The sequence below is a fragment of the Carcharodon carcharias genome, chromosome 9 (genome assembly GCF_017639515.1).
Source record: "Carcharodon carcharias isolate sCarCar2 chromosome 9, sCarCar2.pri, whole genome shotgun sequence".
NCBI lineage: Eukaryota > Metazoa > Chordata > Chondrichthyes > Lamniformes > Lamnidae > Carcharodon > Carcharodon carcharias.
This window is the reverse complement of record NC_054475.1, coordinates 52,991,833-53,008,053: the sequence shown is the minus strand read 5'-3', so window position 1 is coordinate 53,008,053 and position 16,221 is coordinate 52,991,833. Positions and strand designations below refer to the sequence as shown.

General features: G+C 41.6%; 1 protein-coding gene across 10 annotated transcripts in view; it reads left to right on the top strand.

Moving 5' to 3' along the window:
• The window catches only part of LOC121281920 (transcriptional enhancer factor TEF-5-like), a 311,062-nt gene that overhangs the window by 239,833 nt on the left and 55,008 nt on the right, over window positions 1-16,221 (top strand). For 5 of the 10 annotated variants that reach the window (XM_041195118.1, XM_041195113.1, XM_041195112.1 and 2 more), the window contains one exon: window positions 15,300-15,311. The exons of the other annotated variants lie outside the window; for them this stretch is intronic. In XM_041195118.1, the coding sequence (XP_041051052.1) occupies window positions 15,300-15,311 (12 nt within the window). The remainder of the gene's footprint in view (window positions 1-15,299; window positions 15,312-16,221) is intronic. 10 annotated transcript variants of the gene reach the window in all.

Below are 16,221 nucleotides of genomic sequence, written 5' to 3'. Positions count from 1 at the left end.
GTACACTGGACAAGGAACATCTCTTCCTCTGATAGGGGAAGTCAGACCAGGGGGACACAACCTTATCATTCAAACTAAGCCAACTAAAAGAAAATTTAGGGAAAAGTTAATGATGGTATGAGAACAGAATGTATTGCATCAGAGGTCATGGATGCAGAATTGTTGGAAATGCTCCAAATGGGTAGGGAGAGATTCATTCAGGAAAAAAGGTTACCAAAGGATATGGGAGAATGGTAGTTTACAGAGGAGCTGCTGTGGCTCAATAGGCCAGTGGCTTACTTCTATCATATTAGTTTAGAAACCATTTCCTGCATTTTTTAAATTAAATTACCAATAGTTTGAGAAGTGAGGGAGTCCTGTAGGGATCATTGCACGACAGGTCTGAATCACTGATTCAGTCAGATTTTTCCCATGCGTGATGTCCAGCTTTCTTTGTCCAACCCGAATCACCATCATTCTTGTTAAGAATGCAGACTGACCATGTTTTGGGGCACAAGGGTGGACAACCCTCCCCGCTTGTACATTGGAAAATTCTATTTCCTGTCTCATCAACAGTAAGGAAATCTGCCAAACTATCTTCTGCTTGGAGGTGGTTTTTGTTCCTTGAGCCAATCACACAGCACCGCCAGCATAGTTGGGATTCGGAGCTAAGCAGAATGGGGGAGCAAGGTCATAGAGAAAGAAGTTGGAATCCCATCAACCTGTATCCTACCACAAGCTAATCCACCAGTCTCCGACACAGCAATATTGCCACAATTAGGACTCTCACATTGTTCATCCTGGAGATTTCTGACTGGCGGCACTTAATTATTGGGAGGGAAGGGAATGAGTGAAGCTAAAATCATTATCAGGAACCCACCAAAGGGCTTCTCCATTTAACAAAGATCCCTCAGTTGTGGGTGGAAGTTGGGTGGGGTTGACTGGTTAGAAATAAGGAACAAATCCAATTCGTATTTAAACAAAATTAAATGGAGTCATGGAACACAGACTTTTTGTTTAAATTCTGCAGCAAGCAGCTGGTGCACCAACTCTAGGCTCCAGAAATAATCATTACCATGTGCGACCAGAGTCTACTTTGAGAAGTTGGTCCTTTTCTTCCCCCCAATTTGCAGTTATTTGATTGGTAATTAGAGCTTCCCACCTAACATCACTGTGGATTTACCTACACCACATGGAATGCAGCAATTCATGATGGCAGCTCACCACCACCTTCAAGTGCCACTAGAGATGGGCAATAAAGTCAAATTTTGTCAGTGACACCAACATCCCAAGAAACGAGTTTGAAAAACTGGTCATGAAGTGATTCTGACTCGCTCTTTGAATCATGTGGTCACTGGGGGAGCCAAACTGCAGTGAGCAGCATCTTCAGATTTTCCTCCAGAGTGGGGAAGATTAGAAGGAACTCATTCCCTTTCCCAGAAGGCTGTGCAATGTTCATATCCCTCCTCCTTCATTTTACCAGTTCAGATCCATTGCTTACTAGTTTTACCATTCTATGGGCATCAACAGCCTCCGGCCATCCTCGAGCAGCAACGTTTCATATGTAATCTTCGACAGCAGGCATCGCTCTTGTAATTGCTCAATGCCTGTGCACATGCTCCATGTCCAGCTGGAACAGCCCCAGGCTAATTTATTTCTCTATAACACAGAGAGGCCAAATGAGATAAGATAACTTTACAGTAGGTAAAGTTAAAACTTTCCTGGGTTTTGTTGCTGAATTTTGCACTGCCCAACTTGCTGAGTCATTGAAGTGAGCACAGCTATTAAAACAGTACATGGGAGGTAGGCTGTTTTCCTGCCCTTCAGCTGACAATACAGTCAAACCACTTCCACCACAGACAGTGAAGCAAGGAGACTGGTGGGCAGTTGGTGAAGGATGCCTCCTTGGTCAAGTCATCTCCACATGGAGGGAAAGGATAAGCTGCAGGGTATTGGAGTAAGTCCGTGTCTGAGAGGAACACTCTGTCCAAACTCTGGGTGTCTGCATGTGACTCCAATCAATGCAACTGCAGCTCTTAAAAGGATAGTGATCTTGGCAGAGAAATATCAAAGTTAAAGTTTGGAAGAATGGTTTTACTCTATTAGTAGGACTGCACCTAAAAGCTCTGAATTGTCCCCCCACCCCCCTTCATCAGCATATACAGGACTGGCCATAGACTAATGAGATGGGACAAAATCTCTCTTTCTCACCCTTACTGGAACTATTAGCTTAAGATGCAAGTCAGTTTTGGCATTGATACCAGGAAGTCATTTTGATTCTTCCCAATATTGAAGAGAGAAAAGGCTTGTTAACTTCATTCTCCTGCATGGAGCATTTGAGTGATGTCTGCGCCTGCTGTTGATATTCATTTGCCATCACAGTAGATGCTGTCAGCCTCACATATACCCGTACTTGCCTAATTGGAGAAAAAAATGCCATTTTGCTTAAACAACTACAACAAAGATATGCTCTAGCTGGTTGCTAGGGGATGCACAAAGGGCAGGTGAACCATTTTGTCATTTTTCCTCCATGACTCCACACTCCACCGCCCCACAATAAATGTCAAGACCCAACCTGAGCTGGCTTCTAGGCTATCGACTTCTGTCTGTCACTCCAACTTGAATCCCCCACTATAGAAGATTAAGATCTGGGTTAGCATTCAAAACAAATAAAAGTTTTTAAAAATCAGTGCTTGCTACCTTTTTTTTCCAGAACCTAGCTTAGTTGTGGAAACTAAGCCCATATCCCAAAACTTCTCCCCCTCTCCACCCCCAGTAAAAAGGCAATGACTTAAGTGCTTGTTTTCCATTTCTGAACCAAGGCACAGAATATCATACCCAAAATTAAAACAAATTCAGCAGGTCAGGTACAATCAGTGGGGAGAGAAAAATAAGAGTTATGACCTTTCATCAGAACTCCTAGCTGAGCAATCTGAACAGTTTAGCCATGCTAGTTCTGCATTAATCTCCACCCAGTGATGAGGTGGATCCTCAAGCAGGGTCATTTCTCATACCAACCTTTATCAATCCACTATATCATAGGTGTTATAGGTTAGACCAATCATTCAACTCTACTACCTTGAACAGGGGACCATCACCACCTGCAAATTCTGCTCTAAGCCACTCACCATTCTGACTTGGAAATATATCGCTGTTCCTTCACTGTTGCTGGGTCAAAATCCTAGAACGCTCTCTGTGGGTGTATATACACCACATGGACTGCAGCAGTTCAAGAAGGCAACTCACCACCACCTTAGAGGGCAATTAGGGATAGGTAACAAATACTGGCCTAGCGAGTGATGCCCATATCCTGTGAACTTTTTTTAAAAGTAGGCTATTTTAATAGGGGAGTCAGCAAGAGTGGTTCTATGGCAGGGAATGATCAGCGCCAATAGTGTTTGCTAATGTGAAGGCTTGAATGGTGCATTACTCTTTACGCTTATATTACGCAAATCAATGTTTGATAAACAGGCATCTATTTCAGAGGAAGACCCATTGGCCAGTTTACAGTGGCAGTGGAGATTTGCATTATTCAGGTTGGACTTCTGTTTTATATGTAATTCGAGGCCCGAGGATCAATTGAGATGCCAACTTATCTCCCAGGTTTTGGGTCTTCTGGTTTTCATGTCATTCAGTACTGGTCAATAAGATCTTTCTTAAAATAGAGCAATTCCTAAATCTTCCATTATGCAATGTCTCTTTGCATTTACACTGGAAGAAAACACCTAGCAGTCAACCAGTGGCTGAATTTAACAATGTACACTTTGGATTCAAATTCAGGTGAATTCTTGTTTGTCCAGGAAGGGTCAATAACAATGACTTGTGGGGGATGCAGTAGCTTTACAGGCAACCTCCCTCCTCTCTTTGCTCTGTGCCAAGCATGTTCTTACTGTTAACCCCTCCCATCACACTGTTTAATTTGTTCCTTTTCCCTAAACACTTACAGCATGTTGCATGACTGAAAAGCTGGTTCTAAACTTTGGCCTGTTTTCATTTTCTGGGCTTGTCCACCTTCTAAATATTCTCCAGTAACAATGAGGCACATCGTTAGTTAAATCAAGGAATTGAGAACGACAGGAAGAAATGAACAAAAGCGATAACAAAAGAAATGGACCAGCCAAGTCCTGTTGGGACATCACTTATGTATTACTATACTATGCATGCAGTAGATCTCAGTCTAATTTAAAGAGAGTTTTGGTATTGATTGGACTTTCCAGTTAACCAGTGTCCTCTATACAATGTACAAAAAGGGTTCTCCTTAATATGGATTTAATAAGTCAATTCAAACCTAACAGCTCTAATTACATACTTCAACCCAAGACACCATTAAGGAGATTAAGACTTCTTTTTAAGTATCTTTTTCCAGATTAAATTTAGTTTTCTCATCAATGCAGTCCTCTGAGCCACATAAAAGAACTCCAGCTTGAAGCCTAGATTTCTGTGTTCAAACTCCTGCCAGCTAACCAGTATATTCCCACCCTCCCAAGAATGCACCTCATGGAAGAGTAAGACGATCCATGAGTGGTGAAACAAAATATTATGTTATAGACTGCTATCATTAAAGCAGCAGGTTTTGAACTCTTGATGGAGAAATTGTTTGCCCTATGACCTTGAACTGCCATTTGCAAAGACATTAAATCTCCTGAGGTTTTAATTTGCAACTGCTGCTGTAATGAAGGTGCTCAGGAAAGCAGATTCTACTGCAATTCCTACAAGTGGTGCATGAAGTCAGATGAGGTTTTGATCTCTTATAGTTGTTTCCCTTTGCTGAAATGACATGCCACCCCTAGGTGAAGGGGATTACACACATCCAGCTCATTTTACACTGCTGTCTAATTGATCAGTCAGTGCTGGCACAAGTTAACCTCTTCATTGGAAGAGCTGATCACTGATGATTACCAACTTCAAGAAAGCAATCAGCTGAAGCTGGTGTTTTAACAGGAGTCGCAGTCCTGGTTATGCACAAGCATCTTTTATTCATGTCCCACACTGCATCTGTCAAACTGTTCTATTACAGGGGCCAACTAGGTCACAGGAGTAAGTGAAGGAAATTCTTGAGCCAGTCACTTTATATGCTGTGTGAAAAGATGGCGGTTTTGCATTTTCCCCACTCAGCCCACTCCTCTTTTTTGCACCACCCCTTTATCTGGCTCTTAATCTTAAGGATGAGGAAACAGTAGTAGAAATAAGGTTAGAAGCAGCTTAGCTAGAATGAGCAGTGAAGGGGAATACAGGTTACGACATGAGTGGGGGAGAAAGAAAGAAAGATGGGAGGAGCAGATATTCTTTCGTGTACATCCAGAGTCCATAACAACTAATTCATCTCCATGCAATTCTTATGGAAACTCAGAACACAAGACTAATGAAACTTTAGAAAAGACAGACTTGCATTTATATAGCACCTTCCACCACATCCCAATGTGATTTGTGGCCAATGGAGCACTTTTTGAAAGGTAGACTGTTGTAATAGAGGAAAATTGGATGCAGCAAGGTTCCACAAATAACATAATAACGACCAGAATTAAGTGATGTTGGTTGAGGGATAAATATTGGCCAAGACACCAGGGCGATAAAAAAAAGACTGCAAAATTAGTTTCAAGTAACAATTGCTATAAAGTTGTTAACCACAAAAGTCTTCTGTAGTGTTGAGTATGTACAAAATCTTCAGTACTTGCTGTTAAATCTCAGAGTGGATTGATATATTTAGATTCTTCCCAGCAGCTCATCTAAAAGCATTGTGGTACAAGCAGAAGCACATCCAGTACAGATGTTATTTTAAAACCCTTCCACACCATAACACCTCAATTCATTGAGCTGAATTGCATATTGCTGCATTGGATTAATAAGTTGCAGAAGAAGTGCAGAGAGTGGGTAATGTTGTCCCAGTCAGGCAAAGCACTGACCCTGGTTGTACAATAGCATAAAGTGAAATGAGCTGAATGTTGTTACGCACAGAGATAGCCCAGTTAACTGGTGACGGGAACAGAAATGTAGAAATTAGTATACACAGTATATGTTCATGAAGGTTTGCATTTATCCGAAATTATTTTCACGGACTCATGAGTCCCAAAGCACATTATAACTAATGATGTTAAGTTGCGGTATAGGAACGTAATGTAATATCAGGGACAGTCAGTTTTGTATCACAAATAAAAATCCTACAGATCTTTTTCTCAAAAACACTAATGGAGCTTCAAGACCACTTAATACAGCAATTTCATTTTAAGATGAATGCAGATTTTTAAATTTTCATGCTTTTAGTTCCATATTAAAAACAAAAATCAGTGGAGTTATTGCTGCTCTTTCTTCATTGGTTACCAATCTGGGGTGATATTTCAGGCAACAGTTTAGAACACACACACGATTGTACTAACCAATCCATTCTAAGTGATCCCAAATTACCTATGTAGAATTGTTAGGGCACCAGTTATTGCGATGAAGGAATCCTTGGACAGTGGTCGAGGTTCTGCAGATTTAGAAGTTAAAAAACTTGAATTTGCATTCCTGTGGTGCCTACTTTTAAGATGTCCCAGAACACTTTACAGGCAATTACATGCTTTTAGATTTAGTTACAAGTGGGAAACATGGCAGCCAATTTGTGCGAAACAAGTTCCCAGACCAGCAATGTAACAATGATCAGATAATTTAAAAAAAGAAATGTTGGTGGAGGGATAAATATCGGCTAGGACTCACCAGCTTGTCTTCTAATAGTGCTATAGGATCTTTTATGCCTGCCCAATCTTTAATGTCTCATCTGAAAAACGGCATCACCCACAGTGCAGCACTCGCTCAGTACTGGACTGAAGTGTCAACTTGGATTTTGTGAAGTGAGTCTCGAGCCCAGAACCTTGTGATTCAAGGGGTGAGAATGCTGAGCCACTGCTGACCATGGGTTAGAAATTAGTCTTGAGCGGCAGTGCAAAATGGATGATATTGGATTAGACACCTGTTTTCCGCAGCACTAGTCAAATATTTATCAGGAAGTCGATCTGATATCGCACATGTTGCTCCAGCACCCAATTTCTACCCTTAAAATGATGATGAACCTAAACCAGGAACTCGCAAAGGATAGGTAAACTAAACAGGAGTAGTATATGCAAGTAGGAAGTATCCATTGTGACTTTAGAAGGGATGAAGATCCTGAGTTAAGCTCTTTGACAGGTCTTAATGAAGTAGAGGGTTGCACCTCTTAGTACTTGCACCAATGCTCTCTCAAGTTTAAAGTTCCACAAATTACTCAAGTAGAACCAGGGCAAAACAAATAAGATATTAGGCATTTATTTTCTTAAAACCCAAGTAAGGAATGTTTGAAGCAGTCTCTGTAGACTAGAAAGAGACATTAGGAGATATTAGAATGGGAGAATTGGGAGCGTATTAAAGGATGGGATTTATTGTCCTGCGGAACAGAAATTAAATTGTGTGTGCGTGCATGATACATGTACACCCACATCAGACCGTCTGCAATGTTTTGTTTTGCACAGTGTAGGTAGTTGCCCTCAAATAGTGTTCCCCCAGTGGGAAGAAAAGACATTTCCTGCTAATATAGACTCCCTCAGGGACCCTCTGCTCTGTCTTTAGGTAAGATACATTTACATTCATCTAGCCATAGGAGAACATTTTATAACTGATCTTGGTTGTATTTGCAGAGAAAAATGAGAAATCCCATCCTTTTAATGTGACTCTCATTCTAGACTACTCTGCCTGACAGATAAATTTGCAGAAAATATAGGCACAGAAACAAATCCAATCATCCTTAGACATTTCTATTGGATAAACATACACAATGAATTTATGAATTGCAAAGTTCAACAATCCCATATTAAATCTCCCAAATTCAGCTTTTCTCAATGAGATTTATTTGTATAATTAGTTCTGCAGCTTTTCGGAGACAAATTAACATTTGAACAGAGCTATTACAAATGTAGGTTTATACTTCTGAAGCTGATTTCTACAGTAGGTTATACAAGGTCAGCTGGTTAGCACCATGGCACAACACACTAAAATGTCATATTTTATAAACACATCATGGTTTAGATCAGAGTAACTTATCCTGTGTCGACATCAATTTGAAATAAACTCAGATGCACAGATTAAGCAATGAGGTATGATATCAAGGGTCTGTAGTTTGAAAGAAAACTCCTCCCATCAATTTATAATTTAAGCCTCTGGAATAGCTTGAAGTCTTCAAGGTCATTTCCAGGTTTATATAAGCAATAACTCCTCAGAGCTCCACTCAACAATCAGGACATAATCAATTGCATGTGTATGTTATTCACTTCAGAAAGGCTTAAAACACTCCAAATCAGCAATAAGACTCCAGCATTTTGATTTGACTTAACTTACATTCTTTTCAAATTTGAATATTTCTGCAGAAAATCAGGCAGAATGACTTTAAACAAATGAGCAAGAGTAGACAGTGAATTTAACCTTATAATCTATAGATCATCTGATCCACAAAATCATACAAGAATAAATGGTCATCATAAAAAGCCTTTGGTCTATCCTGGAGGATTCCACTTCATCTGCACTAGTGCCTGAAATTTTAACCAAATGTCCTGGCTGCAGTCAGGACCCTTTGCTGCAACCTTGGAAGTTGATAAGAGTGATGCAGCATTGTCTCAGGAGGCTCAAACATATATTGGAAGTAGAGGGTACACAGGCAGTTTTAATCCTGCCCAAACAACAGGTTAAAGTAGCAGCCACACGCTCCTTGCTCTGTTCTTGCCTGCCGCCATTTTAACAGTGCAGTCTTTAGATCAGGGATAGGCACCCTCCGCAAGCAGGCTTGGTGTTTGACAGCAGCCCCGAGGCAATTGCAACTCCTGATGGATCCATCAGTGAAGTCAGGGGGTAAGCAGGGTAGAGCCAAAGCCAACCAGGATGTTTTTGTAGGCTGGAGCATGTTATGGACTCCACAAGGGAACCCTGAACCTCCCCTGTCCTGGGATACACTTGCCTTACCTCTGCACCCTCCTCTTTCCTCCCCTCCATCAGTCCTAGTACCAGGGACCATTCCCTCATGTCCCCAGAAGCAAATCAGAAATCTCACTGCCACTGCCTTTCATTGCTCAGGTTATGCTTCCTGCCAGGTTGGAGTTGGACATTTAAACATGAAAATAATGCCTGGGCATTAAAAATCTCACCAGGTCTTAGGCAGCACAGTCAGGTGAGCCTCCTGCTCACCCCCTTGTCTGATACTGAACAGCTTTTATGTTCCGATCTCAGTTCAGCAGCTGGAAGCCTTTCTTTCCAAAATCTCCAAGCCCACAATAATGTAAATAAGGAAAAAGATAAAAGTAGAAACAGCAACTGAAATAGGATTGTATTCCCAGAGCTTGGGGTCTGCAGATAATCCATAGGTTAAGAGTTTGGACATCCCTGCAGTGGGGATCCCTGGTTATCCCACTCTTAGGGGAATGTATACCCCCACTATAAACAGCATCAGATCACCATCTGAATCAGGTTGCAACTGCATGCAGTAACAATATCTGATCTGCAGCAAATCGCAGGAGACTCTGCTCGGTACATTCTTGCTGCACCAAGACTTTCGTCACTTAAAGAAAAGGCACAAAAAGGGTTAATGCATCATCTAATTCAAAGCGCTAAATCAGAGTTGCATTTACAAACCGAACACAGTTGCCTATGATCTATTTGGTCCGTGATTTTATCTTGTATAAACAAAAACTACACTTGTTTCAATAAATACACTGTAGTGTTGCATGGGCAATATTTGCCTTACAAGGCGCTATTTCAACTGGCTGATATCAGCTCTCAGATTAGCTCCACAGGAACAGCAGAGTGGTGTCTCGGTGGGAAATTTCCAAAAACAGCACAGCAGCAGCACTGGCAGCTGGGTTCTCTTGAACACACATTTACTGAGGGGCTTCAAGCAAGGCTGTGTATGCAAGTCCCCCTTGGGTTACACAGCTCAGCCTTTCCTTAGTCCAAGGCTACAGACAATTTTCATATAATTCTAGCCACAACTCAGCTGGTCTATGCAAGCATCCTCCCACCTTAACCAGAAAGATTTTCTATTCCTTTCCTCATGTGCTTACCTAACTCCCTTTTACATACAGCTATGCCAGTCTTATAGACTAGGGAAAGCCTGACCAGCCCCTCCACTTCTCACCCCAACATGGGCACCATCAACATCCAGGAGGGGAGGGGAGAGGGGGCAGGTCACTATTAAGCCGAAGCTCATTTGGATCCACCCCATAAACAGGTAAGAGGCTGGTTATTTTGTTAACGTTCCAATTTAACATCTATTAGTAACTTGAAATATGCCTTGCAGATTAATGGAAATATATGGATATATACTTTATATATGGTGCTATAGGTGTGAATTTACATGGCCAATGAAGACAAAAAAACCCTGCACACACTGCTTCAATCTATAATACAAATTCCTTTAGAGAATGCCAAGTCATCCACATCTATGTTCAGAGTTGCAGGATGAGTCTTGACCACACAGAACAATAGAATCAGAGCACTTAAGACCTGTGACCAAAACCTCAGGAACTGTTTGGTTGCAACTGTGACCCTCAGAAAATAATTAGAGACATATACCACCCTGTGAGAATATTCATGGTGGGGAGATAAGTTACAACTTGCACTTCAGGACATAATAGTTGGAGTGTAGAATTTTGAACTCAGTCTATAGAAACAATTAAGCACTCGCCACAAGTTCATTTCTTCACCTTGATCTTTTCAGCCCAATTGTGAATGCTAGCAACATCATTGGTGGAAAATCAGCTTATAGAAGCCACTGGGGCTTGACAGGACAAGTGATATTTGCTTTTCTAGCCTCTGGGTAACTTCCGTCTATCAGAGTGCAGCATAGCTCTAAGTGTGTAAAAGCCAGAGATGCAGTCAAAGCTTTGTGCAGTCTCAAAAACTGCAGCTTTCATGAATTTAGATAATTCATCCTTGGTAAGATGTGGGGATAGGAAAGAAACACGCTGGAAGTGGCAATAAAGCAAGTTACTGAACATAAGGTCGGATTTATCTGCCTAATCTATAACAACCCACTAATATTAACATTTGAAGAAGATTTGAATAACGTTGAACAACCCCCCACCACCTCATTTCCCCAGTGTGGAGGCAGTGAATCCCATATTTAAAAAAAACAACTTCTTTTGATGTAATCCACAAAGCAGCTATGTTAACAGCTCAACACCACTAGCGAACTTGCTACCTAGTCAGAAGGTGGTGAATTCACTCCCCACTCCAGAGAGTTGGCTCCATAATCTAGGCTGATCGTCCAATTCAATATAGATGGCATCATTGGGCGTGCCATCCTTCAGATGAGATATTAAACTAAGACAAAAATCAATTATTTTGCTGTCTGGAGCTTCCTGTAGACTCTTGCACAACGTGGTGAAAATCAGTTCTCCTGGTCGTCAGCTATTCTTTCCTGGTCATTGCTTGTTCATCTGTTTGTGGGATCTTGCTGTGTAATAGAAGGTTGCTATGTTCATCAACACAGTGACTGAACTAAAAAAAACACACAATTGCTCAATGTTTTAAGATATTTACTATATAAATGCAAGTTCCTGTATTGTAATAAAACCAAACAAATGCCTTAAAAGTGCTACACACAAACGAACCACACAAGTTTTACACTCACTGGAATTTGTGCCTTTTTAACATGCGTCAACTGGTGCAAAATGAAACCAGTTCCAGAACAAAATGAAGCAATTTGTATCTTTATGTAGTCCTGCTTTTAAACCAGCTGCTATCTCCGTGTTATTAATAGGCTACCTTGCCCATTTTAAAAATTATTCATAAGATGGGCATCGCTGGTGAGGCCAGCAGATGTTGTCCATCCTTAATTGCCCTTGAAGGCGAAGGTTCTGGTGGTAGTGAGCTGCCTTCTTGAACTGCTGCAGTCCATGTGGTATAAGTACACCCACAGAGCTGTTAAGGAGAGAGTTCAGGATTTTGGTTCAGAAACAGTATGGGAACAGTGATATATTTCCAAGTCAGGATGTTGTATGGCTTGGAGGGGAACTTACAGGTGGTGGTGTTCATGTGTGTCCGTTGCCCTTGTCCTTTTAGGTGGTAGAGGTCACGGGTTTGAAAGGTGCCTTGGTGAGTTGCTGCATTGCATCTTATATACGGTATACACTGCTGCCACTTATGTGTTGATGGCAGAAGGAGTGAATGTTTAAATTGGTGGATGGGGTGCCAATCAAGCATGCTGCTGTGTCCTGGATGGCTTCAACCTTCGAATGTTATTGGAGCTGCACTCATCCAGGCAAGTGGAGAGTATTCCATCACACTCCTGACTTGTACCTTGTTGATAGTTCACAGGCTATTGGGAGCCAGGAGGAGAGTTACTTGCTGCAGAATTCCCAGCCTCTGACCTGCTCTTGTAGCCAGTGTGTACATGGCTGGTTCAGTTCAGTTTCTGGTCATTGGTAGCCCCCAGGATGTTGTTAGCGGGGGATTCAGCAACAGTAATGCAATTGTGAATGGCAAGGAGAGATGGTTAGATTCTCTCATGTTGGAGGTGGTCATTGCCTAGCATTTGCCACTTGTCAGCCCAAGCCTGAATGTTGTCCAGGCCTTGCTGAATATGGAAACACAGACTGCTTCAGTGTCTGAACAGAAATGAATCACAGAACTTTAACGACAGAGAAGGAAGCCATTCGGCCCAAGGAGGCCAATCGGCCCATTGTGGTACAGAATATTTCACACAATTAAACATCCCCAACTCTGACCTAATGATGGAGGGAAGGTCATTGAAGAAGCAACTGAAGATGGTTGCTCCTAGGACACTGCACTGAGGAATTCTTGCAACAATGAGCTGGAAGTGAGGTGATTGGACTCCAGCAACCATCTTCCTTTGTGCTAGGTATGACTCCAACCAGGGGAGAGCTATTTATCCCTCCCTCCCCCAATTCCCATTGGCTCCAGTTTTGCTAGGTCTCCATGATACCACACAGTCAAATGCTGCCTTGTTGTCAAGGGTAGTCACTCTCAATGCACTTCTGGCATTCAGCTCCTTTGTCTATGTTTGGACCAAGGCTGTAATAAAAGGTCAGCAGTCAAGTAGCCCTGGCAGAACCCAAACTAAGTGTCAATGAGCAGGTAATTGCTGATGAAGTGCTGCTTGATAGTGCTGTTGATCATCGAGAGTAGACTGATGGGGCAGTAATTGGCTGGGTTGGACCTATCCTTTTTGTGGACAGGACATACCTGGGAAATTTTCCACACAGCCGGGTAGATGTTAGTGTTGTAGCTGTACTGGAACAGCTTGGCTAGGGACACGGCAAGTTCTGGAGCACAAGCCTTCAGTACAATTGCCAGAGTGATGTCAGGGCCCATAGCCTTTACAGTATCCAGTGCCTTCAGCTGTTTCTTGATATCACATGTAATAAATCGAATTGGCTGAAGATTGGCATCTCTGATGCTGGGGACCTCAAGAGGATCATCCACTCGGCACTTCTAACTGAAGATGGTTGCTCCTAGGAAATTGCACTGAGGAATTCTTGCAACAATGAGCTACGTGGGCTGGGCTCCCCCAGCACTGATGATGGGGATATTTGTGGATCCTCCTCCACCTCCAGTGAGTTGTTTAATTGTCCACCACCATTCACAACTGGGTGTGGCAGGACTGCAGAGCTTAGATCTGATCGTTGATTGTGGGATCGCTTAACTGTCGTATGTTGCTTTCGCTGTTTGGCATGCAAATGATGTATTGTAGCTTTACCAGGCTGATACCTTATTTTTAGGTATGCCTGGTGCTGCTCCTGGCATGTCCTCCTGCACTCTTCATTGAACCAGGGTTGATTCCTCGGGCTTGATGGTAATGGTAGCGTGGGACATATGCCAGGGCCGTGAGGTTACAGATTGAGGCTGAGCACAATTCTGCTGCTGCTGGTGGCACACGGCACCTCATGAATGCCCAGTTTTGAGTTGCTAGATCTAGCAGTACAGTCATCTGCAGCATAGCACATACAATGTAAGCAGTGCCAATGACAGCACTGCAGTGCCCTGTTGGCAAGCATCTTGTAGAACTCTTGACGCAAAAACAGAGCCTTAGAGTGAACAGCAGAGTCCATCTATAGTCCACAAGACTGGTCACCTGGAAGCACACACAAGCTGAGCGAGACTTCCTGCTCTTTTTTGTTCAGGAGTGAACCAACTGTATGAGAGGTACACAACAGTCCTTTGCCTTAGTTCCATTCTGAGCCTGAGTTCAGAGCAAGCTGTGCTTCGAAGAATTGGTCAACCCCCACTTCAGACCGATTATTACCAGCTCCTTGATTTAAATTTCTCACTCAACTCCAGGTTAATTTAAAAAAAATTTTTGAATAGAATTAATGGGACTCCCAAAGATAATGCATGTGTAAATCAAATATTCTCACCATCAATAATTGCATTTTGTTTTGCCTGTCTAGTGAAACCTGCTTAGAAATATTCACCTCCAACATGAAACTATTAGAAGTTTAGATCAATAATTGAAGTCACATAGTCCTCAGAACAAGTGTTGTTGACTGTTTAAATCAGGGGGTCACTCCATCTTTCTACAGGCCAGTAATCACTAACAGTTCATGCGAAAAAAAACTCTGCACATAATATTACTTTCTAAATAGAAGGGAAAAAAGTTATTTGTACATTCAGCAGAAAACTCGATAACAAAGTCAATCTACCCCAAATGTGCTGGGGAATTTTTAAAAATCTGCTTGAGTCCCTATCTTTTAATACAGTAGAAGGATCAGAGCATTGAGGATTTTCATTGTCAGCCATTGAATCTTTAAAAAAGCAATTTTTAAACAACGTATTACTGGATTATTCCTCCTTACCTGAGACCCAAAGTGCTGTGGTAGCTTGTCCTTTATGGAGCATAATATCACTTATTGTCTGGAATTTCCATGATTTTTGACAACCCATTGTTCAAAGATGGTAATACAAAGATTAGCAGGGTTGGAAGCAGTCATTGACTGATGTAAAGGACAGATTTCACTAAATGGAACACAATTCTTTTTAGGCAAATATTTATTGGATTCGAGTAAACATAAATTTGTATATAAACCAAGCAGAAAAACTAATTCAGAGTTTCGTGTCATCTGGATGCAAGCATAATTTATTTTTAAACCAGTAACTATGATCAGATCTCTTGGCCATATTAGCAGGTGTCTGCTCCATCAAGGTACAGGCCCACTTTGAGTCAAGTCAGCTTGAGCTCATTTGACCGACAGACTCCACAAGGCAGGACTGTTGAACCAAGGTGACTTGGGCAGGTTTCACTGTTGTGATTAACTGAATGAAAATTGTGTTCAATCCCATTAATGATGTGCTTTTCTTGAATCCAGGCAATGAATGTGGTAAGTATCTAATGAATTATATTGTCCATTTCTGTGTGCATGTTTGTGCATGGTTCTTTTTAAACCTCTCCTGCCCAGGCTGCTTCTAAGATTGCTTACAAGACCAAGGCCATTTGTAAATTATGTTGGAGAAACTTTACTGACCCATTTAACTGGCTGCAAGTTCCAACCTGGGAGTTACTTGGTTCAAGCGTACTCCCATTTTATCTAGACTTATAGCTGTTCCTGGTGTCTTACTTTTATTCAATTGGACTCATCATTTCATAGTTGCAAAGGATACCAGATGGCCCCAGGATCAAATAGTCCAATTTATTTAAGAAGGGTGGCAACTCAGCGTTGCATCCAAACTATTCCTGGTAGGATTTTAAAAACCAATATTCTCCATTTGCCTCAAGGCTGCAAAAGTTACTGTGAGCCATTAACATGTTCCAAGAATATCTTCAATTTAACCTGGGCTGGAAGAGGTCATTTCTATGATCCTGTCTCTTTCATTTTATGCTGTGTCTGTAGGTAGAGGGACTATTTCTTTAAAAAAAAAACAAATCCCGACCTTCATTTCTTAAAATTCCTTGAGGAGGATTGGTCTCAAGCCAAATAAGAGCCAGAGCAGCAAAAACTCATTAGATTCAGTAAAGCCACTGGTGAATGGTTTGTAATAAGAGCTCAATGTGGTGAAAGCAATGGGTGATCTTTAACCAATTCTCAGGGAATGTATCTTCGGTATTAGGGAAGGAGGAGGAAGAGAGCGATGGGAAATGCAACATTAAATTGGATATAAAAAGGACAAAGATAGAACACTTTAAACTGGAATAGTAGGACAGATTAAAGGTATCAAAAGACGTAAGTAGTTCTTTTATCCAGAGTTAATTGGTACAGTTATGGACTTGAGTCACGTAATGTGGGCAAAACC